Source organism: Cyprinus carpio, chromosome A5 (genome assembly GCF_018340385.1).
Source record: "Cyprinus carpio isolate SPL01 chromosome A5, ASM1834038v1, whole genome shotgun sequence".
Lineage (NCBI taxonomy): Eukaryota > Metazoa > Chordata > Actinopteri > Cypriniformes > Cyprinidae > Cyprinus > Cyprinus carpio.
The window spans coordinates 10,674,024-10,698,871 of NC_056576.1; the positions used below are offsets into that span (position 1 = coordinate 10,674,024).

The 24,848-nt window shown below is 34.8% G+C and overlaps 1 protein-coding gene across 1 annotated transcript in view; it reads right to left on the reverse strand.

Annotated features, from left to right (window-relative positions):
* Positions 1-22,771: 22,771 nt before the first annotated feature.
* The window catches only part of LOC109090467 (polypeptide N-acetylgalactosaminyltransferase 9-like), an 84,344-nt gene continuing 82,267 nt past the window's right edge, over positions 22,772-24,848 (reverse strand). Inside the window, exons 10-11 of the mRNA XM_042753630.1 lie at positions 24,265-24,432; positions 22,772-23,722 (exon numbers count right to left, since the gene is read on the reverse strand). Coding sequence (XP_042609564.1) covers positions 23,576-23,722; positions 24,265-24,432 — 315 coding nt within the window. The 3' untranslated portion in view covers positions 22,772-23,575. The remainder of the gene's footprint in view (positions 23,723-24,264; positions 24,433-24,848) is intronic.

Below are 24,848 nucleotides of genomic sequence, written 5' to 3' on the forward strand. Positions count from 1 at the left end.
TGTATGATGAAGATATAGAATTGTCTATTAGTGCAACTGGAAACAAATTTGCAGAATAATGTTCTTGCCAAACAGATTTGCACAAAGCAAACCGGTAAGCGAGCAGCCCAATCAAGAACATAATGGTGTAGCTGATTTGACTTCTCATTCAAAAATCCAGTAATAAACATCTGATTTCCCAGATGAGTTTTTTAGAGACTTATGGTAATGTTGGGAGAGGGTTATCGCTTTTATTGTGAGGGACATTTGGGTTTCAAGGGAATGAAGGCCCTTTACTGAACAAACACAATTGGCTCTTTCCAGCTCCCATTCGTCAGTGTGACAGTGCTTGTCTGGTGGAAATGAATGGACTAATAGAGAGAACACATTTAGGTTGCAAATTATTCCTGGCGCATGGAGACAACTCTGACGCCAAGGTGACAGAACATGTTTGGCGGACTGTCTTTAGCAATGCATCAACTTGAACACAATGGCTATTAAAAAAAGGTTTTCAAACTAAGGACTCATATAAGTGATGACAACCTTGTAAAGGACCCCCTTCCAAAAATAAAACCCAAGCTTTTAATATAGAAAAATTAGAATGCATTATATTATAAAGACAACATGATTTTTATAAACTTAAATAATTGTCTTTTATTTGTAATTGTACTAAAGCCAAAACAAAAATATATATACAATATTAAGGAAATTTAGATTGATTTGTTGAGCAATTTTTCGCATTAATTTTTCCAATGCAAAACTACTTTGAATATACTGTACGTACACTGAAAAAAAATAAAAAATAAAATAAAACATTTTTTTTAAAAATCACTATAGTCTGATTTTTTTATTTCTTACTATTGAAATAGATTTTAAATAAATAAATTCCCTCAAAATTTTTGCAGACAGTGATTATTTTTTTTAAACTGTAAACACTAAAAACTATTTTCTAAGCACATCACTCAAAACTAAGTTGAAACCATAAGAATTACTTCTTTTGAGTTCCTGGCATTCCAAAAAAATACCTTTTCACACTGTGCTGGTTTGCCTCTTGAGCTGTGACCTCCATCCATTATTTTATTGATTAGTACATCCCCCCCGTGCCACCCAGAATCTGTTACCATAGCAACCCATAGAAATTACGTATTTGTGGCAAATAGGGGATTGGTCAACATCGACATTGTCAAACTGATGAAAAATGAATCTGCTGAGTATTGGTCCATACTAGCTGGTGGTCTGATTTAGTGGGACTACTGAGGGTGAGTCTGTGACTTCTGAAACTTAACATTCTGTTGTATAAGATTGAAAGTATTAAATGTGCTTGATGAACAGATGAGAACAGGTTTTCTAGGTGAAATATATCTTTAAATCGATTCCTCAAAATTCCTCACCTGAATTAAATTTCATGTCATGCTACATTTATTTCATTTCTGACTGTCCTCTTTTTGGTCCAATAAAAAGTTATTTTCATTATCTCGCTGGATCCTTTATCCGAATGGCATCAATCTTGGACTGACACTTCCATCATAAATTACATGCCTGGCATTCCCTGTCGACCGCTTTCCTCCCAGAGTCCACCAGGTGGCTGAACTAACAGCAATAAGTGTATCTCTCCCGCGAACAAGCTGCCATATTGATCACTGCTTATGTTTCTTCTGAATCAATCTCCATGACCCAATGGCCATTTTCTACATCATATTTCACTTCAACAGGAGACTGATGTTCCTGAGGCTTTGAGAAAGGGGAAGGGTCTCAAACAAAGAGATTCCATCAAAGTAAAGGTCCCTAGTTCCCCCTCAAGGCACCACTGCTAATGCAACCCAACACATCACTGTCATACCTCCAGGTCTCTCAGGTCCAGAAAGACAACAATATCTGTAATAGATTTAAAAGATGTCAAAATAACTCAGATGCATTCGACAATGGTCACTATTTCATTCCTTAGAAAACTTCTACTTGTAGAAACTCTCAATAGCCTACTTTCTATTAGTGGTGACCTATGTGCATTTAGGTGTCAATTTTACAAGGCAGCTAGACTTAATGAAGATTACCATTTATCGTTGCTCTACGAAATTTCATGGGTGAAATCCAGACATTACAATAGGAATCTGCGCTATGAGAGTTTCACATAATAGCAAGACAGAGCAAATTCGCCATTCTAACCAACAGCAAGGTTTGAAAGTAACTTCTGAATGATCAGTGCTTCATACATCTTTACATTATTGACAATGGAAAATGGACATTTTTTTTGCCCATGATATTTTGCTAATGTGACACATTTTAAATGTTTTTTTTTTTTTTTTAACTCCAAAACAAGCACTTGAACTTGACTCGTAAGCGGCACCTGTAGCGCCACTGATGCTAATCACTTTCAGCAACTGCTCTGATTTGAGTGTTTTTAATTTGCTAAAAAAAATTGGCTCGTAAGATGGAGCAGAGCCATTGAAATAATTTTTATAAAGGCTCTGCAATGGAGGGGTTGCAATAAATTATTATACAAATTAGAGTATTTATGAATGGTTATGGCGATTAATTTTACATTTGCATATTGTATTGTATGAATAGGTGAAACTAAATAAAACCGGCCAGAAAGCTGAGGCTCTGTCATTTTTTATTTTACTTTATTTACCTCAGGAGAGTTAACTACGAGGCTGCATGTCGTAAAGAAAGAACTTCCGACTTGACGTCTCTGCTTTCAATTCCACCCCCGACTGCAAGCGGGAACTCTAGCCGACCGGTCTGTGCAGTGCCGCATGAAGTCGAATAAGGTTTATTGTTTTGTCATATGGTCTTTTATTCTGCCTTCTGTTCGGTTCATGTTCCTCAGCTCATCTCTGTCATTGGTTGGATTGTGTCATGTGACCCATTTGTTTGATATATATATATATATAGCCCTCATGTTTCATTGTCCATTGTCTAGCTTTGTTTGTATAATCCACTATTTGGTGAATTTTTAAATGTTTTTGCTAAGCCAAGTCTTGTTTGTTGAGTTTCTGCTCGCTTGTGGATTTTATTAAAACTGCACAAGGGATCTCATTCAACTTGCCTTCAGTAAACATTCATTATAACTAGTCGCAATAGATGTTTCTGATTCACTAAAAAGAACTGGCTAATAAGAGTCATTCATTCAGTTATTGGACTACAATGGACTACTAAAGAACTTACAATTGGGTATGGAATTACACTGGTCGCACTGAAGGTTTTTGGATTCATTAAAAAGCACATACTCATAAAATTCATTCATTCAGTAATCAAACTTCTAATCTTGCTATACGTTTTGTTTCACTAAAGATTACCAACTTAATAATTTGGGAGTAAGGTACCTGATGATCGCAAGTTATGTTTTTGATTCGTTGCCTCATAAGAGTCACTGAACTATGCTGATCCTGCTGTGTTGGATTCACTAAAATAAACAGTTTGTAGGGAAATCATTGTATTTACAACACTGTTCCAGAACAGTTAAAACCAAATATTCGTGTGTGTGTAACACATTTAACAGAGGACTTACCTACAATGCTGGCTGTTCTGACTCACAACCTGTAAGTATGTTTTCATATTTAAAGAATATTCCACTGACAATTCAAACGTGAGTTTTGAGCAGTGTAGAGTAACCGATCACCCATTCCGATCACAAATGCAGACAAATGGTTTTATGTTTACACAGTGCATTACGCAACGCGTAAAAAGACAGTATACGCCATTATAATCCGTAATTATGTCCCCACTGGATGCAATAAATGCCTCATTTGTAATGGGTTTTATTGTTTTTGTTTCGTCACGCTGGGACATGGCATCACAGTAGGGTAAGGGGAGAAAAATTTCCGTCATACGCTTGAGGTATTCGGCCAATCACAACACCACCTCCGCTTTTCAGACTGGATTCAGAAAGGCGGGGTATAAAGGCAACAATCATGTACAGTGTACTGTTTTTTTAACCTTAAAACGACTTGCATTACGCCAAATAAACAAAATAATATCTTTTTTAGAACGTCATGACCCCTTTAAAATAGAGCTGATTGCCTAAAAAATTACGAAAAAAAAGCGTTTTCAGATAACTAGTAATGCGGGGCATAAAATAAGAGCAAGTATATATATCTGCGGAGAATGTCAATGTACAGTGTGTGGAAAATACTGTGTTTCATAAACAATAAAAAACACAAAAAATAAACAAAAAAAAAACCAAATAAACAAAACAATACACATTACACCAATAAAATTGAACTGGAAATTTAAGAGGCTGATTTAGCCTAATTGTAATATCAGAAACACAAGGAAAAGTGAGTTATAGCACTAATCACTTCAGGTGTATTACTGAAAAAAAATGTCTGTGCAGTATAAGTGTTATGTTTCATAGATAGCTTTACTCTAGTAATTTTATTTTGACATCTTTATATTGCTGGGTAACTTTATTGGCTTGTAATCCAGGATGCTTGTTAGAGTTCCCCCATATAGAAACTGGAATAAAAATACGAACCTCACTCATATTTGTTGGTCCTGAACTGTGAATTTACAGGGTTGGTAGTTTAGAGTCTATTACTTTTGAAACAGGGTTATCTCCAATGGCTGGTCCCTCTCCAAAGCTCTTAAATGGGTTTTTGGCCCAGAGAAAATTAATATTGACTTTCTATTGACACCAGACCATTGCTGCAGGTCCTTGGTATTACACCCAAATGCATTGTTCATTTCCCAGTGAGGCTGATTCAAATTTGCAGTCCAGCTCTTCGGAGTGTGCACTGAACCAGTTAGTGAATGCAGTGATATGAACTGTCTGTACAGCTCACCTCTAGATTATCTAATTCAGATGGCTCCTTGACACTGAACTCTATACTAACCATTTTAATTGAATTTTCACAGTTTTATAATCTAGGGTAAATCAAGCCATTAAAAAGTCACTCAGAAGATGTAAATCACAAAGATTTATTGCACCTGAATTGGTATAGGTAATATTCAAAATGAAAACGTCATTTCTCATTTTTGGCATGTTAGTAGCATTGAATGCATCTACATGCATTAGGCATACAGATATGTTAAATGCTTAATGATCAGTTACTGTTTTCTGGTGTCATGCTGTAAATAACACATTGTGTTTGTTTTTTGGTAGCTGTCAAAAAAGCCAAAAAAAAAAAAAAAAAAAAAAAAAAAAATAATAATAATAATAAAATAAAAAAAATAAAGCCAATGAAAATATCTTGTTAAGGCCTACTCAACAAAGACAGTTCCACAGTAACTGGAAAACTTTTTTCTGTCCAATAAATAACACTGTCTCCCCCTTTTTTTTTAATCTGTCAGAAAGTTTTTTCTTTTTTGCAGTATGTACTTGCCTTGTCTATAAAAAATATAAATTTTCTATCCATTATGAAACACAGTGCTTGTCAGCTTGAGTCAAATGGAGCTGTCAAGGAATGATTCTCTCATCAGGCCCGGTCTGTTGAACAGCTTTACAGCGTGTAATGGATGTTAGGATAAGAAGCCAGTCTTTTCACTGAAAGGTGGCCTGAAGTGACCAATTTTAGCAAAGCTTTTTTTGGATAAACCAATACAGATGTCTTAGTGCCACAGATGTAAAAACCACAAACCAGATCCACATTACATGGAGCACAATTAAAAGTAAAAACAATTCGCTTTATGAAGTGTGACTTTTTATATTGCTGTGAGAAATGAGAGCCAGCGTTGTGGCAGTGAGTTATGTTGGAAAGGATAACAGGGCTCTAAATCATGCAACGGAATTCAGTGACACAATTCTGCCACAGTATGACAGATATAGTGTCTGAATTCATTACATAGATTTGTTACTGACCTCACAAGAACAAAATGGATTACATACTAAATACTACGACACCCTGCCTTATTATAATCATTACCCAGTAACAAGTTTGAACTGTCACTCACTTTCTTTACACAGCTCCTGTTTGATGTGTACACACCAGTTATTCTGCATAAAATGACCATAAAATGCTTTAAATACTGATTTAAAACATTAAGGCAAGAATACTAAACATAGATGTGGCAATAGTGTGTTGTCCATGTTTTAGGTTGTCCCAAACAAAGACAACTGGTGAGACCGGGGCTAGTCACTTTTTGCTTCAGATAATATTTCTAAAAGTTTATTTTTTCCATTTAAGCACATACCTTGAAGTGTTTACTAAAATAAAAGATATCGAACATTTACAGAAATAAAGATGCATATATTTTCCTTTTGTGACAACATGCCCCAACAACATGCTGTAGTCACACTATAAAGTCAAGTTAGTCACCTTTATTTATATAGCGCTTTATACAATACAGATTGTTTGAAAGCAGCTTCAAAGTAATAAACATAAAATAATAGAATCAATTATGTAAACTTCATCAACTATATGACAAATCCAAATTCAGTTCAATGTTGATTCCGTTTGGTTCAATAATAGTGATGATATTGCAAAATTTGCCAGTTATGGAAAGGATCTGATTCAGCTATAACACAGCTTCTATTAAAAGATAATAGTGTCATTATTCAGCTCAATTCAGTTCAAGTTTTGTTGTCACCCGATAGTATCAGAGTAATAAAATCGATAATATTACTGAATATAAAGTCTTTTAACGGCTAACCAGCCAATATACATTCTAGAGGGATTTCAGCAAAATTTTAACTTCAGAATGAACTAATTCATAGAATGTAAAATATAACCAAAAAAAAAAATTAATTTATGCATTTGTGTATTTGGAATTTTGACCTGATAGTTACTGAGATACAGCCCTTGTCCTTGTGACATCTAGCCCCGGTCTCCCCTATTTGCACTTCCAAAACTAATACAGAGGTCAGATGTATTCAAATATTTAAGGGTCTGCTAATATACTTCTTTGAATCAATGCTTGGCACCATGTCTGTCTCACAATGAATGTGGTAAAAGACCTTTAGGCCCATGGCAACTTTCTGCTCTGATGCAAGACTTGCGCATACAACGGAAATGATTTCTGCATTGTAGCTCAAAGAGATATTGTGAAGACGCTTGCCGATATGAATGAGGGACTGCATGCGCACCTTGCAGCAGCAGGTCTTTTCTCTACTTTTTCATCTCTCTCCGTAGGACTTTCACGCTGCCGTATTTTCCCACTTCTCTCTCTCATCAAAAGCCTCATCCTCCCAGCTCTGACCCCTCTTCCTCTTTCTCAAACTCAGCCTCATTCTGCTCCTGTTCCTGAATTCATTTCAATCCCACTTGCCCTTGTTCTTCCTAGTCTTGTCAGAAAAAGACGGCCCATGAAATAGCGTTTGGCTGAATTAAAAATATAGCATCAATCTATTTCTGCCGAATAAAAAAAATATGCGTAAAATCTATTATTAATTTAATCTGTCACACAGATACACCAGTATTTTTGTCAGTCATTGACTCATTCATTCATCCAATTCATTCAGTGACACTGATTCATTGAGGAACAATATACCTTAGTCAGTTTAGATGCCATATTAAATTAAACATTCATGAAAACAAGTGTGTTGCTTGGATTTGTAACAGTTAATTCTTCTGTGGCTTTGTTTGTAGCTATTTTTGTTGACAGAGAAAAAAAAATGTTCTGGTAACTTTGTGTCTAAAATAGTAACTTAATTTGAACTTCTTGTTTGTTGAACTGCTGTATAAAATCAATGGCATTCATACTAGACTGTTTAATTTGGACTGCTGTGATTACCTGCAATGACATTAGGAACAACACTCTTGCTTGTGGTATTGCTTAATTATAGGCTATACAATTATTTTCACACAAATCTGTTATCGTATTTTAATTTATGTCAGACAAACTGGCCCACTGCACGTAAAACAAAGTTAACTGTGATTTACTGTTGATTGTGTGGCTATAACAAATCTCCTCTACTCTTGGTTTCTTTTTTCTCAGACCATCTTTCTTTTTCCTTTCTGTACGTAAGCTTTGATATCCTTTGTTTTGTCAGGAAAGAATGAGGTATAGTTACCCTTACAATGTTCCTTCACACAAGGTTATGCAACCACATAACATCCCCCCTCAACGCTCAGTGAGAGAATATCAGTATCAGACTGATGAATAATATATCCTGATTGATGTCACATTTATGGGCTATGATGCACTACAAACACAGGGTTCATGGTGAGGGTAAGCAAGTTGCTCACCGCAATAAACATAAATTGTCCTGTTACCTTGGCTATCACGGACTATGGTTTTGTAGAAGCCGTTATGATTGATTACATTGTTTCGTGAGAATGTCTAAAACATGTCAGCAAGGTCTGATTTTATGGTACAAAAAAGTACAACCAAACCAACTAATCATTAAATATAATCCAATATATTTAAATGGCAATGTCAAAATGAAAATGACATATATCTACATATGCATATAACCTGGAGCACACTGAATACAGTCAGAAGATGTTCAATATTTAATATTTGGAACAGGATTTTACACCGACTAGACTTCAAAATGGAAGGACTACAGAGACACCACAGATAAAATAAGAATAATACTAACAATTGGTTGCAATTATGATAGTTGCAACTAAAGATTTTGACTGTTTTTGAATAGTATATTATATGTATATCAGTGAATCAATAAACAAACAGTTTAGTCTCTCTCCAGACTATCGAGGACATTTTGCACAGATATGAAGGCATCCTGGATGGGAAGTCAAGGTTTTGTTTGTCTGGTTTGACTGTGAAAAGAACTAAAGGTTCAGTTCACTTCCTGTGAGGATTTAAGATTTAAGTTCTTGAACAATGGGAGGCCTCCTTTAGTTCGTTCCTCAAATGGAGGCTGGTGTTTTTAACCTCAGAATTACTCAGCTTATTGTAATGCATGATAATCTATTATACTAAATACACACACACACACAAAAAAATATACATATACACAAACAAACAAACACATATATACATATATATATATATATATATATATATATATATATATTATTCCTCAAACTTCTTTTTTTAAGATGTTTGGGGCGAAAAGTCATCAGTAAAGCAAAGCTAGTGCCTTAAAATGTCCAGTCATGCTGGCTTCCATAAAAATTCGGTCCCACATTATATTAAGTGGCTTTAACAACCATGTATTTACAATTTAAATTAATCATTTGGTACAATGCATTTATTGTGTAAATACTGTACATGTTTTTACATTGTACTTATATTTGAAAAATATCTGCATGTAATTACATCTGTAATTAATTTCTGTAATTATATTTATAATTACACTGTTGACCCATCGCTTACTCCTTAACACACTTAAGTTGAAGAAATGCAACGTAGTACATTGTAATGTTGCAGGAAAGATTAATGAGTGTACGTTGGCATATCACTTTAAAAGTTGTTGTAGTACAAAATCATTTGACAAGAGGTAATTGATTACAAGAGTCTGGCATCATGTACAGAATATTGCTTTTATCTCTGAATGCAAATTATGTGATTATGATTTATGGGCCCTGGTCTCGGGAGTTTTAACTTTTGCTTATTCTGCAGCTGGAGAAAAGCATTTGGAAAAAGAGCAGCTTGGAAAACACAAAATTGCCCTTGTGTCATTCAGCCATCAGTGAGGCTGTCACTGCAGTGGCATTAAATTCTGCTTTTCAAAAGTAGGATACAACAAAGGCCGATTTAATAAAAATGCCATCAGCATGACCGGAAAGGTTTAAAAGCTGAATTAATAAGTGAAATCCATTTTTAATATAGAGAAAAGCCATGATGAAAGGATATTTCATGAGATCAGAATTTAGTTGAGAAGGGCTATAATTTCTAAACAAACCAGTTTCCCTTTACATTACCCATGCTAAGGCAGCAGATCACCAGCACTTTTGTATAGAACAAAGAGACAACAAATGTGAGGATACATTTTTTTAAACTGAAAGAATAGATTGAGGTTTAGAGCCTCACTTTTAACTTCAGAGGAAAAACAATAACTGTGAAGCAAACCCTGAAGACAGTTCAGAGATTCTGATGTTCACTCAAAGCTGTTATTCTAACAGAGGAAATATGACCTTATAAAGCTGGAGGGAGGGACACTTTATCTATGCCATCAATCAAACTCAGAAAACAATTTAATGCCTGTCAATAGAAAATGTTGTATGGCGTTCAGCACAGATGCCTCCAGAAGACATGACTAGTCAAGCAGACGACTGACGCTTTCTCCAAATAACCTTTTCAAGACAGAGGAACAAAACTCAAAACTCTTGTCATCCAGATACATTTAATGTTCTGTTGAGATTGAGTCCCAGAGGTCCCAGATTCCAATAACAAATTCCTTCCAAATTGATATTTTAAATTAAATTAACCAATTATCTTCCCGTCAAATTCTTTTAATATGCTGCTGCTTCTTTTCAAACTCCAAAAGTTCAGACTTGACCTCTCTGTTGCATCACAAAATAGACATGCATTTTCCATAAATTTGACTTGTCCACACTGTAAAATGTCAAATTAACAGTAACTTACTGGTTACAATTATCCAGTAGTTGCTGTATTTCGTACTACAGAAAAATTGCTGTAAAACTAAATATAGTAGTTTTAAGCATACTGTAAAAACAAAGTATAGCATTATACTGTTATTTTTATTTTGTTATATATCCAATAACACAAGTCATTGCTCACCAACAGCTTTCACATTTCATAGCTGAACTTCAATAAAATACACAGAATTACCAGCATATTAAGCATATTTCATCAATGAACAAAGTACAATTATAGCCTAGTAAAATAATTAAAGGACAGTAAAGCGGCAGCCCCTCACGGACGACTGCCGCACACAAAACACAAAATAAAGTCCAGGCCTGGTCCTCTCTTGTCTTACATTGTCGTCACTCCTCCTTTTATCCTTCCGGAGCTCCTCCGTGGGACTCGAGACCGGTGAGTGGCGCAGGTGTCGTGCATTAGCATTTACTCCACCGGCCTTGCTCCATTCTCACGGCTCTCGGCCCCACCCCTCTCGTCACAATTACATACTGTATGCAAATTGTACAGTGATTTATTGTGAAAACAACAAAAATTATTTACAGTGCAGAATAGCAATGTTGTTCCTTTTGGGGTCATATTCAGTAACATGATATCCCAATTCAAAATAAACTGGTATGCCATATAGAAAAGCATTGAAAAGATGAAAATGCATTGCTTTTAATCATGCTAGAGTCTCCAAGTCCTTTACTTCAAGTCCTTTCCTTCACTTTTCTTGTGCGATTCAACGTGACATTTCAATTTTCAGTTAGTAGTTCAGTAACTTGTTTGACAAATGGTTTTCAGAAGATATTCCAGGTTTTTGTTTAAAAGTCATTTCTGTGTGATGGTGAAATAGCCCACAACTTTTCCCTATTGATGTATTCTGAGGACAAATGTGCCTTGATCTTTATAAACAAGAGGGCTTTATGGAATGAATCGAAAAGAATGAATTTGCGGCGCTTTCCATGGCAATAAAGCCTCACCATCAAAGGTTTTCTTATGAAGGAAAACGGTCTCTATTGAAGACAGAGGGATTGTACTGCCATTCTCTACACTGTTGGCCTTGTTAGAGAATATGGATAATTTTAGTCCGTTACCCCCAGACAGTGAATAGTTTCTTAGAACTTTCTCTCTTTTTTTTCTTTCTTTCTTGCTTGCTAGCTTGCTGTTTTTCCATTTTCTTCCTTTCTGTCTTTTAATCTTGTGAACATCAGCATTGCACTTCCCCTTTTTCAGTACTTCAGTTCTTTCTGGAAATGTAACCCAATGCAACATTCGGCTAAATCATTTGCTCATATTTAACTAAAGCTATTTCTGGTAATCCAGTAGACCGTGACTGATTTTATTGCGTATTCTCTGTGAGTGCTTGACTATTTCTTGCCATATTAGCAAAAAATGAATTTCCACACATTAGCCTGAAGTCCTTCTTGTGTTGAACCACTTTTTACATTGATGATAATCTTTTCCAAGAAGCCTGGAAATGGTGATTAAATGTTGATTTTCCATCAATGGACTGGCAGATGAGATTTTACATCCCTGCATCCCTGAAATCAGCCGAGGACAGATAAAACGAGCCATCTGAAAGCAATATCCTCTATGTTTCAGGGGTGATAGGGTCTGCATTCTATGTAATAAATTATCTTATTGCTTTTTAACTAGATGACAAAATAGGAATACTATATGCAATTTTGCTTCAAGCCACATCTTTGTAATGAAGCGCTCTACTATCTCATCAGGTCTATGGATATCTCAATTCCCCAGTTCCTGGTGGAGAGTACCCATTACCCCCTATCCACAATCAACATAAAACAAAAAAAAACCAAATGCCCAAAACATAAAACACCACCCTACCCCCGAATACCTTTTATTTTTTATTTTTATTTTTTAGCTTTCTGACAATTATTTATGTTGAATTTTGATTTTTTTCTTATTGACATGCCACAACACTGTTCTGCTTAAAACAGTAATATGACACCTTCTGGCAAAGAGTGAATTTGCATATTCACTCTTTGCCAGCAGGTGGTGCTTGTGAAGAAGCAGAATTATAGCCTTTACATAAAGTAAGCACTACATTATTACAGGCATTATAGGAGGTCATATGAAAAGAACATGCCACCAAAACATTACTGGCCGAATTGTGAGTTTACAGGTATCATTTATCATAAATTACACAAAATACCCATCATTAGTAGATCGAATAACATTATTTTTTTCTGTGTACAATAATACTGTTTGCATGAATAAAATAAGATAGTATTGTGCAATTACAATAGAACATGTAATTATTAAATTTACAGCACTTTCACATCTTTATTCATAAATTTGTAAGTATAGAATTAAAAATCCTTGCTGAATGTTTGGCAAAAATGGTACATTGCCATATCTTGCTCCAACCAAAGTAATCTGAACACAGCTGACATAGTAATTACTACTTCCTTACTCATAAATAAGAACTTACCAGGAGGACTTGAACGAGCCAGAACACTCAACTTGGTAACACAATATTCAAGTGCACTTGAAGGCAACAATAATGTTGAAAAGACATCCTCTTTTATCAGAATTTGCGGTTAAAGGAGCAACACTCCCATGAAGCATTGCGAGTGATGTAATGAAGCCTTTACTCTCTTATAAAAACATATTTTGTATAAATTTAATTAAAAAATGAAAACACTGGGAGTTAAATCAGGTGTGTTCAAGTCAGATCAAGCCTTTTAAAAAAAAAAAAAAAAAAAAAAAATTTCCAGACATTTATCAGGGAAAAAAAACATTTTTTTTCTTGCTGCAGTTTTGAAAACAGCTGAGCTACTCTTATTGTATTTTAGTGGGGTCACAAGACATTCACAAAGACGACGCTAGAAAACGATTTATAAATGTACCTCTACCTGTAGGCTACTTTACATTCATATATATTGTTTGACTTCCTCTCTGTCAATAATCCAGTACATATATCCAGTCTTTATTAAAGCTAAACTGTCCTCTCCAATTTCATACTTTTGTTTACGAGTCTATCATTGAGCGAATGCCGGGTAATTTCAGAGTCTGTCACAAAACGCATTTCATTCCACCACTGATGTCAGGGAAGATGGGCAGGGCTTGGACGATGCCCAATGAGGGGACGCCAACTCTGACAATTCAATTAAATCATCCAGTGGCCATACTGTTCCCAGCTGACCCGCTTGTCCTCACTGAGGCTGCAACAAAATGATGGTGTCATTTGCCTGAGTGTTAGAAAGTTAAAATCCATTTAGGCAGCTCGAGCAGCTATTCATCAGAATAACTAGAACGATACTAATAGAAGGCAGTGAGCTGAGAAGAAATCCATATGTACGATGAAATAAGATGCATTGTGTGATGTACTCATTTAATTTTACTAGAAAGAATGGACTGTTCTTTTTGGAAACGCTTTTTTTTGTGCCACTGGAGCGTGTGCAGTACAGCTTAATTGTGAAATGAGGTACTTTTCTGCTAATTGTCCTAGGCAGAGAGGGACTGCCTCAAGTGCTAAATTACTGGTGTATTTCTGACTTCATTAGCAAATTGTTCTACTGACGCTGGAGGCAGAATGACGATGCCTCTGTGATTTTTTGGTCGGCAACTGTGCCCAGGTGCGCTTCTCACCATTGTAAACATCATTTGTTTTACTTCCAACATTTGTTTTGCAACAACAAACAAATTTCAGACCAAGTATTAAATAGCTATTTATGTGTGTTTGGTACATGAGCTTTTCACCTAAGTGTGATTATTATTATTATTATTATTATTATTATTATTATTATTATTATTATTATTATTATTATTATTATTATTATTAAATAATGCAAAACAAAAGGTTTTTACACAAACTTCCAGACAGCCTGTGCATTAGTGGTGGAGATTTTTCAGTGACTCTTTCTGCAGGTTACATTGATACGCCAGTAGGTGGCAGCATGGGACTGTCTTTTCTGAATGAGCCACTGAATCATTCAAATGATTCTTCTGTCTTGATGACTTTTTGAGTGATTAATTGAAACATTTATTCAACAAATGGTCCACTGTAATTATTTTAGTAAACAAACTCAATTCAAAAGGCAATTGACTCGATACTGCTTATTTATGCTAAAATCTCAGCTAAGTGAGCTCTCGGTAGGCCTACAGTATTCTCTCATTGCAAACTGTGGTAGCAGCAAACTCCTACTGTCATATTCATAATAATACTAATAATAATACTACTAAAGCATATATTTTACTCTATTAAACCATAATGTAGTAATACATTCCAGAAGTTTTAAATACCTGTAGTGTGAAGGTGGAATCGTATCAATATTGCTTTGTCATATGTAATAACTCCTCAAGATTTAATTTTGTTGTGGGGAATTTTCTCACAAATTTCCATACACTGCACTGCACTGGAAGTTAGGTTGACTTAACGTGGAAGCGATTGTCAATTGTTTTTTTTTTACAACAGGGAAAGGTGGGACTTTTATTCTTTCTGTTTCATATTGAACTGTACCATTTTCCCCATTTTTAATGAGTGTGTTATATTTAGTAATATTTTGATTACATATAACAGTAGATAAGTTAGCATCTTGCATTTTAAGAGTTCTTAGAGGGACAAGTGGTGTTCTGCCACACGAGATGGAGCAGTAACAGGTCTGTGATGCCCTTAGATGTCTGGGCTGGGGCAGAGTTTATTTCTGACTTTTAGACCAGACTTTCTGCTAGTAAGCATATCAAACATGGCCCAAAAAAGGCATATCTTCTAGAGAGGGACCTTAAATGCACTTTCAAATAAAGTATGGGAATCACATTCTCCAGGCTCACATCAGAGAGCTCTACTGTTTTTTTGTTCAACCTTCTAAGAGGCAACCATTATAACTGTCACTTCTCATGATGCATAAAGGACTCTGAGCCGATTGGATGACCTTGGCAGAACTAATTTGCATAAACCTCAGCACCCCACCACCCCTGCAGTGTGCCATTCTCAGTTAAAGCATGAAAATGCAGCTTGCCTTCTAAAAAAAAAAAAAAAAAAAAAAACACACTCCCTTTTCCCCTCTTAGACAAACACTACAAGATACAAACACTGTTAGTCATTTGCTGGAAAGCTTCAGATATTATGAGATCTCTTTATATGGAACATCAAATCTTATATGTTCTGATCATTTATTATATTCCTAGCATCAGCTGATAAAAATTGATATTTCATATCTATCTGTTGCATTCTCAACTTTCACATAAATCTCACATTTAAAGAGAGTCTCAATTTTTTTTTTTTTTTTTTTTTTTGTGAATATTGGTGTGATTCTTTAGAGTAATTACATTGGTTTTAATTACGTTTTCAATCTTGGCCAAATCACATCCTTACATTCCTACAATAGAGATTTACATTTAAATGGACATTTTATCATGAGAGGCTGGCAGAGGTGCTTTAGCACAAAAGAAGATGTTTCATTCTCTCAGGCTTTAAGTGAAAACTTTTCTTATGCTTTTCAGTCACTGTTGAATTCAGTGCATCGGATATGTTGGCAGCAAGGGTTTAGGAGATTTTAGAAAGATTTAACTAGCATTTTATTTGTTGTTAAATCCATTGTTATAAATTGGCCTTCATTTACTTCGCATCTAAATCTGCATTTTATGAAAGCTTATATTATTTGCATTGGGTAGAGTATGAATTAAGCAAATCAGATTATACCTAGAAGAATTGTATACCATCATACAAATTCTTAAAATCCCTGCTAAAAAAACCCCAAAAAAACAAAAGGTTTGAGATGGCCATTCAGATCAAAGAATACTTAAATACACCGCACGCCATTTAGAGATGACACAGCCATGCTGCAATTCAGCCAGAATCTCTCAATCAATGACCTTGATGTCTCAGCCAGTCTCTGCTATCATAAAAAAAGAAGAAGAAAAAAGAAACAGATGTGAGACCAGTGGCCTGCTGTGACCATCAGGCATGAGACAGCATCAGCCAATCAGATGTAAGGACAAACTGATATGGACACACAAGTGGTGGTGCTAATGAGTATTCTGCACATGTCGAAATCAAGAGCTGCAATAAGAGAGGTCAGTTACAGTAGAATCCTGAGAATCAACTGTAACATCACAGACATTCATTAAATTAAATCAGTTGTCAATACGAAGATGACAATATTTCTTTTCTTTTTTTTATTCAGAAGTCAATAACTTAACATGACCCTTCATCCTTCCTATAATGCCCAGCAAAACGGAGCAACTGCAGCAAATTTACTCTGAAATTTAAAAGGTTTTCCTGTGAGAAAATATCTGATACAATTATTTTTTTCATCAAATTTTGCAATCTTTAATCGAAAGTTTATTTATTTTTACAATTTATTTATATAACTTAAAATATTGGACATCACTTTACAGTAAAGTTATATACATTAAATTAGCAGCAACACTATCTTTTCATAATCTGGGTTCATTTTAATTTCTACATTTTGTACTATATTAAATGTTGTATATGTTTACATTAGTAACATTAATTTAAACAATGTCTAGTTCTATATTTATACATAAAATTAATACAGATGTATTAATATTATTATTGAATTTAATAATTATAATAATAGTTGTTGTTGCTGTTATTACATTTATATTTAATTACACTGATTTGCTGTATAAATACACTACTGTTTTTTTGTATTAGTATTGTTATTATCAAATATTTATATAAATACAGTAGAAATTGTTATTAGTTCAGGATGCCTTACACATGTTAATATTTATAATTGTAGTAAAATGTAGCAAAAATAGCTTTTGAAATAGTTCATTGCAGAGACCGGAGCAAAGATGTGATGTGTGAAAATTCCTCAATGTTCAATGCACGTCAAGCAGTTTTATTCTCAATGTTTATCAAATCAAAAAGGAATAAGTTACAATACACTACACTCAATACACTATAGAAACCTGGGTTTGTTTATTTACATTGTGAGAGTTGGCTGTGGAATGTGTACACATCAGGTGAAGCCCATGTAACCTTCCTGAGATAAAACTTGAATTGGAGATATTTTCTTGGAAGGAATAGATCTTAGTCTTGGTTATGAATAAACTGAAATGTCAGCGGGTAAAAACGGCAAAGCAACCACATGTACTCATAGATTTTCGTCCTAGGTTCTTTTCTCTTACTGTATGACTGATTATCTGTACTTCAAGTTCAAGGTGTGTAGTTTCTACATCCAAATTTTGGATGTTTTACAATTTTTTTATATTTATTTATTTATTTTATTTATTAATGTTTTCTATTTTAATATATTTTAATATATAATTTATTTCTGTGATGACAAAGCTGAATTTCTTTCTATTTATTTTTTATTTTTGCTTCAGAAATCATTCTAATATGCTGATTTTGGTGCTCAAGAAACATTTCGTATCATTATTATTATTATTACCAACAGTTGTGCTGCTCAATATTTTTGCGGAAACCGTTATACCCTACCATTCAAAAGCTTGGGGTAGGTCATTTGTAAAATTTAGCAAGGAATTTGTAATAATATTTTACCATGTTACTGTATTTTCATCAAATAAATGCAGCCTAGGTGAGCATAAGAGACTTCTTTCAAAAACATTTTTAAAAAGCATAATTATTCCAAACATTTGACCAGTAATTTACAGTGTTTACCTTATGAATCTCTCATATGATTTTTTCATGTATCCACACAGTAAACAGCTTTAAAAATAAATGTTTGCTGTCACTACTTTATTATAATTGTCCACGTTTTTTCAGGTGTATTTGCATACAAATACAGTCACGCAGGGTCCGGTTTTAATTGTGTCTTGGAGCGGCGTCTTTCTCTCTTTTCCTCTTGAGATCTCATTATGGCCTCAGCAGTTGTCGCACATGCTCATCATTATAACACGGCTTTGCTCACTGATCGGGGAACGGTTGTGGTGGACCACCTACAGTGTCTAAAATTACGTTGAAAGTGCTCAGTCGAGATCAGTGCATAGAGGCAATCCTCACCTATATTGCTCAGATTTACTCTTATTATATTCACATCAAATGAGTGACATACCTACACCCAGTACAGTCTATGAGAGACCCCTTGATTCACTTCCTATTTTGCCGACAATAGCATCTTCTCACTTCTATTTTATTCCCACTGGTTCTTAAAGCCTCTAAAGCCAACACTTACAAAAAAGTACTATGGTAATGTGATGGTTTCAAATATTGAATTTAAATTAAAAATATTAGAACCATGATTAATAATTTAATGTTGGAATATTTCTGAAGGATCATGTGATGTGATTACTGTTCTTGATGACATATACAACATATCACTGCCCTAGCAATAACCCATTATACCAAGTATAGAGAAAAACTCAAAAAACGTCAGTTCAGCAATGTCCTTTTTGTCTTGATCAGACTTTTTCCAGTCAGTACCTCAGTGAAAGTCTTCTTGGGAAGGTGTCCTCGTGACCTGCTTCTCTACTCCTTCTCATTCCCATCCTGCCTTCTTCTCTTCAAAGCTCCCCATTATTCTGTCCCACCATCCATCCTGAGTGTCAGAGGAAAGAATGGAATGGATAATGTGAGTCATACATCAGTTTCCACTCTCCTGTTTTGTGAGGGGGGCTGCCCTTGTCAAAGGTGTGAACCTGTAACTGTCCTCTTCGGGAAAATTGAAAGCTGTCTCTCTCCTTTTGTGCCCTCTGGGTGTTTAACAACACTGGGAATGAAAACATTAACATTTTACAACTTCTGCTTTTATCCTGCAAGGCCAGACTACACAACACATTTCTTTTTTTTTTTCTGTCTCGTCTGACAGAGTGAAGATAAAATCATAGGCATTTATTTTGCTTTGTTTCAGACACAACAAGAATTAGTGTGACATTTATTAGAATTTGTTTAATGAATCATTGTTATTGCAATTTAAAAGACATTTAGGGTCCCTTGTGAGCTTATTACCATGATGGTCTTTCAGAGCAGCCTTGGTTTTAATTTAGCATTAAATTAATATTTACTCTTTGTATTAAATCATTTTTGAATAAATAATTGATTATTGGTATAACATTTATTATATTTTCAAAAAATAAATAAATGAGTATTGGTAAAATATCTATTATATCAACTATATCAAATATTTGTGATTTATATCTAAAAAAAAAATTAAACAAACAAACAAACAAACAAATGATTGATAAATGGGAAAAATGTATATCTACTTTAATACAAATTTTAAATAAATAAATGATAAATAAAAAAAATAATAATTGGCAATTATGTTTATAATATAATACAACTTTTAGTTTATATATATATATATATATACACACACACACACACACACACACACACACACACACACACACACACACACACACACACAAATGTTTATAAAATGTATAATTCAATATAATAAAATATTTGTGATTTATATCTAAAAAGTGTTCTAGACAGAATACATGCATATTTCTGAATAAGCGTCCTCAGTATGGAGAAATATGCTTTTTGAAACCAAATGATGTAGTTACCCTCACCACCTAAACACTTATGCAATCCTGAAGGCAGAAAAGGAAGACAGTGTTTTCTGTTTGGCTCAGTTTTTAATTGGCTTGAAAAAAAAAAAAGGTTTTGCTGGCTACCCAACACTTTGTTGTTTACAGAGTCTATGGCTGTCACAGAGACTGGAGGGAATTCTCAGGATACCTATTTCAGTGATATCTGTCAGGTAGCAGGAACATTTTATGCATGCTAAAAAAACACCTATTAAATAGCTTCTCCTATCACAGTTTAATGTGCAGAGACAAGTCTAAGTAAGTCTTTGGTAGGCTGATTTCCCCAAAGACTGTAAACACTGACACTGTGGAGCTTTCAAAACATGCTGTGCTTATTTGAGCGCTCCCACATGTCAGCTTATGAATCAGCCAATGGCATGAGTTTAGGGCTTAACTATCGCTTTCACATTACTGCAGAAAAGGGGGCAAGTGGAAAGCTGGGTGGAGTGGTTTGGAAACCTATTTGAAAACAATCACTTTTTTGGAATTGAACTGCAACATTAATAACCAATATAACCAAATTTCACTATATAGAATGATATAATGAGATAGAATGTATGTATAGAATGACAAATAAAATGAGCTTAAAATGAAATAAAACAAACGTGTAAATGTGTAACAACAGTGAAAAGAAGAATAATTTAAAGGGGTCATATGATGTGATTTCATGTTTTACTTTGTCTTTTGAGAGTTAAAAGCTGTTTGTGCATACAGAAGATCCATAAAGTTGCAAAGATTAAAGTCTCAAACCAAAAGAGATATTCTTTATAAATGTGAATGCTCATACACACCTTTCTAAAACGTCTTGTTCAAACATGGAGGCGGTAATATCCTGTTGTGGGGGTGTTACTCTGCAGCAGGGACTGGAGCACTTAGAAGGATAGAAGGAAATATGGATAGGGCAAAATACTGACAAGTTCTTGAGGAAAATCTGCTGCCCTCTGCCAGAAAGTTGTCAATGGGAAGAAGGTTTATCTTCCAACATGACGATGACACAAAGCAGACAGTGGTTTAAGGAGAAAAATTAGAATTTCCTTGCATGGCCAGTCATAGGCCAAACTTAAACCTCACTGAAATTCTGTGGAATGACTTGAAGACTGCAGTCCACAAACACTCACCATCAAATTTAACTTAACTTGAGCAGTTCTGCAGAGAAGAGTGAGCAAATATTGCTAAGTCTAGATGTGCAAAGTTAGTAGAGACCGACTAAAGATCCCAACGGACTAAAAGCTCAAATGAAAGCTAAAGGTGGTTCAAGATTTGGATAAATACTTAATGAAATCGAAATATAAGTATAAATAACTTGTAAATTAGAGCTTTAATTTAATTTGAACTTTTCAAAAAAGGTTTTGAGTTATTCAATATACAAAAGCACCAATTTTATCTGTTATATTTATTTAATCACAAAATCATGTTTTAGTGCAGACTAGCATCACCAGCTCTCCCACTACTGGCTCAGAGTGCCGGGCTCGGCAGGTCTACTGCATTAGTTGGTCGTCTTTGAGGAAGCAGATTGTGGAATGATTCATAGATGCATGCTCACTGTGCGTTTCCTCCTATGACTTCATCGTTGAACCACATCATGTGTAAAAAGCCTAAGCAAAAACACAGGCACCCCAGTCCGCTAATACATTTCTCCTATTTGTTTCATTGCACCACATGCCTGCTATGGGTGAATTTGCAGCGACAGCATTTGTTGGGTCTCCAGTGTGGTTTTAAATAAGACCTTCCCCTTGTAGATGAGTGGAGGGAGAAGATGCTTGTTTATGAAATCATTCGAGCTGAACAGCTGAAGCCTGGCTGAGCAGGTTTCTGCAATCTCTCTTAGTAAACGTGCTGGAAAATAAATTAAAAAATGCCTTGAGAACACAGGTGGTCATATAAGAAGTGCTTACAGTTGGATGGCTTCTTCCGAGCATTTCAACCGTTGTCAGGCATTGCAGTCTCTCTCTCAGGACTACATTAGCAATAAACATTTGAGAGGAAAGAAATAGAGTGGCTTTCACTGCAGATGAGAGAGGAAAGAAAAAAGTGAAGCTGCATGCTGAGTTTGATCACTTTGAGAAGCGTTCAGTGCTCTACTGATGAGTTGTGTGGTTTGTAATGATTAGATTGTACATCCTGCAGTAAAAGTGTGTGTAAATGCAAAGCTTAACTCTAGTTGTCCTTTCTTTTTCTCATCTAGTTTCTCGGGAATTCAGACACAGAGCTTCAGACAATAAACTGTGGAGGCAAAAATGTTAACTGGAAATCAAACTTCATTCTGTCTGCCTTCTGAGAATACATTACTTTAAACATTTTTTTCAGTGCAAAATAAAATCTTTCATGAATTCATAAAAACAAATTAATTAATCCTCTACAGTTTTCCATTTAGCTTAGTCCCTCTTACATACCAATCCCTCTTACACTCTTAAAAATAAAGGGTATTTATTGTCACTGATTATTTACTGACTCTCATTCTGATGGCACCCATTCACTTCAGAGAATCCACTGGTGAGCAAGTGATGCAATGCTAAATTTCTCCAAATCTGTTCTGATGAAGAATCAAACTTATTTACATCTTGGATGACCTGAGAGTGAATACATTTTCAGCCAATTGTTTTTTTGGTGAACTATTTCATTAACATCTATTGAACATTTGCTATTGCACACAATTTCCAATGCATAACTTCAAATCCTGTTTACAAAATCACAATGAAATACAATGGGTTTAAAATATTGTTTCACATGGACTTTGCTAGAAAATGTAACCTTTCATACTTATTGCTTCCAAATGTGATGTCATCGAACCTACAATATTAATCAACATTGATCATTTTCTTAACTGATTTTTGCATAAATTAAATCACGCAACATTGTACAAAAGAAAAGAACACTTGTTTTTATTGGATTATCCTGGATTATAATGTTTTAGTATTTTACAACGTGTTTCTACAATAAGACCTCTTAACATTATATTCATATTTTAATTAATTTAAAATCAAATATTTTGTACATGCTTAGGGAGGAACATTCCCTGGTCTGATGGCATAAAGATAGAGAAAGGCACATGAGTTCTTGAGTGAACACATGGTTTTGTTGTGCATTAGTAATTAAGTCTGTAAATCAAGGAAAGAAAATACTCGATAGCTAAAATAGCTGAAACTATTAAAGTATATACTACTTTCTTTTTTTGTTCTGTAGCACTTGGGATACCCATTTAAAGTTTCAACCTGGATATTCAATTATCCAAAGCAATTCACAGCCTGAAGAAATAAGTGTTGATATGGCAATTGATAAGAAGTAAACCTCGAGACCTTGTTCAGAGGGGTTTGCAACTTTTGCTTCCTCTCTCTTTGTTTATCTGCAACACTTTTTAATATTTCTCTCGGAATTTCACTTAGACAGCTCATCAGATTTCCACTCAGGAACACAAGTATGCTGCAGTAAACTGGGAGTCTGTACAGAAGACTTGCAATGAGCAAGTCTTTTTCGTGATGACGGCCTTCTGCTTTATCTACTCGCTCAACAGTAAATGCGTCCAAAGACAATATTTCACCTTTAGACATCTATATTGAAAGCATTTTACCCTGAAAGAGAGTTTTGCTTGTCTCTCTCAACCCCAGACTCAGGGTTTGTGTCTATGGCTGCTCTCCTGCTCAGGGAGGTTATTTTTCAGGTTGGATGTTCCTCAATGTCTGGGGTGTTTTATCCAGTTCCGAATCACCCATTTCTGTCCTGAGCAGCGCTGGACGACCAGTCGCAGGCCAAAGTTCGCATCTTTTGACATTTCAACCTCCAAACAGCGTCCTGTGTCTCGACTTATGATGGGTCCATTCTATGAAATAAATATTTAAGAACAACTGTAATTATTCTTGGCATCACACACTACCTACAACAGTTTGGGGTCAGTAAGATTTTTTTAAACTAATACTTTTATTCAGCAAGGATGTAGTAAAATGACGCATTAAGTGATAGTAAGACATTCATAATGTTACAAAATATTTCTATTTCAAATAAATTACCTTTATATTCAGAAAAGAATAAAGAATCCCCCAAAAATATGTATCACAGTATTTTATGATCAAATAATTGTAGCCTTGGTAATCATAAGAAACCTTTTTCAAAAACATAAACAAACTTACAGACCCAAATTTTCAAACATTGGCATACATTAAAATATATATTAAGGGTGCTTTTTTAAGAGAAAATCGTATTTTTAAGAATCCAGCTTAAAATATCTTATTTTTCTTTTACAAAACGACCTTCTCCATTTAGTTACATAAAATCAATCAATGTCTCAAGTGGAGAATAAAATATTAATATGAAGAGCTTAGCAAGCTAATAAATTAATTGTTTTGTATGAGTGCGTTCACTTACCTGAGTAAAATCCCAGAGCCTCTGGGAGGACCTGGTGACAGCATCACATTTTTTCAAGCTTGGAGTCCTTCCTCTTCCATCATCCACCAGGCATTTTGTGTCAGGCAGAAATGTAGTCGACCCCAAGGCTCCTAACTGCAGTAAGCCTTCAGTGGTGTACCTTGCCAGCTGAAATAAAACATCAAGTTACAATGTGAGAAAAGGAAGTATGTGATATATAAAATGAAATGGAAGGTCTTAGAAATACAGCTTAAAGGCATTGTCCACCCATAAATGAAAATGCCACAATAATTTTCTCACCCTCATGTTGTTCTACCTGTGTGACTTACTTTCTTCCATGGAATATATATTGAAAAATGCCTCAGTGTCTTTTTGACCATATAAAACCGGTGGGGTCCAATGTTTTGTTTTGGACATCAGTGGCTTTAAATGTATGGACAAAAGCAGGCATTTTTATGGTGCTTTAACTGTTGCTTCTGGGCAAAATATGTGACCCGTCACGGAAACCAGTGACACAAGTCGGCAGCACAACTTTCGAGCAAAATGAGAAAGAAGCGTTTTTTTTTTTTTTTTTTCAAAATTTG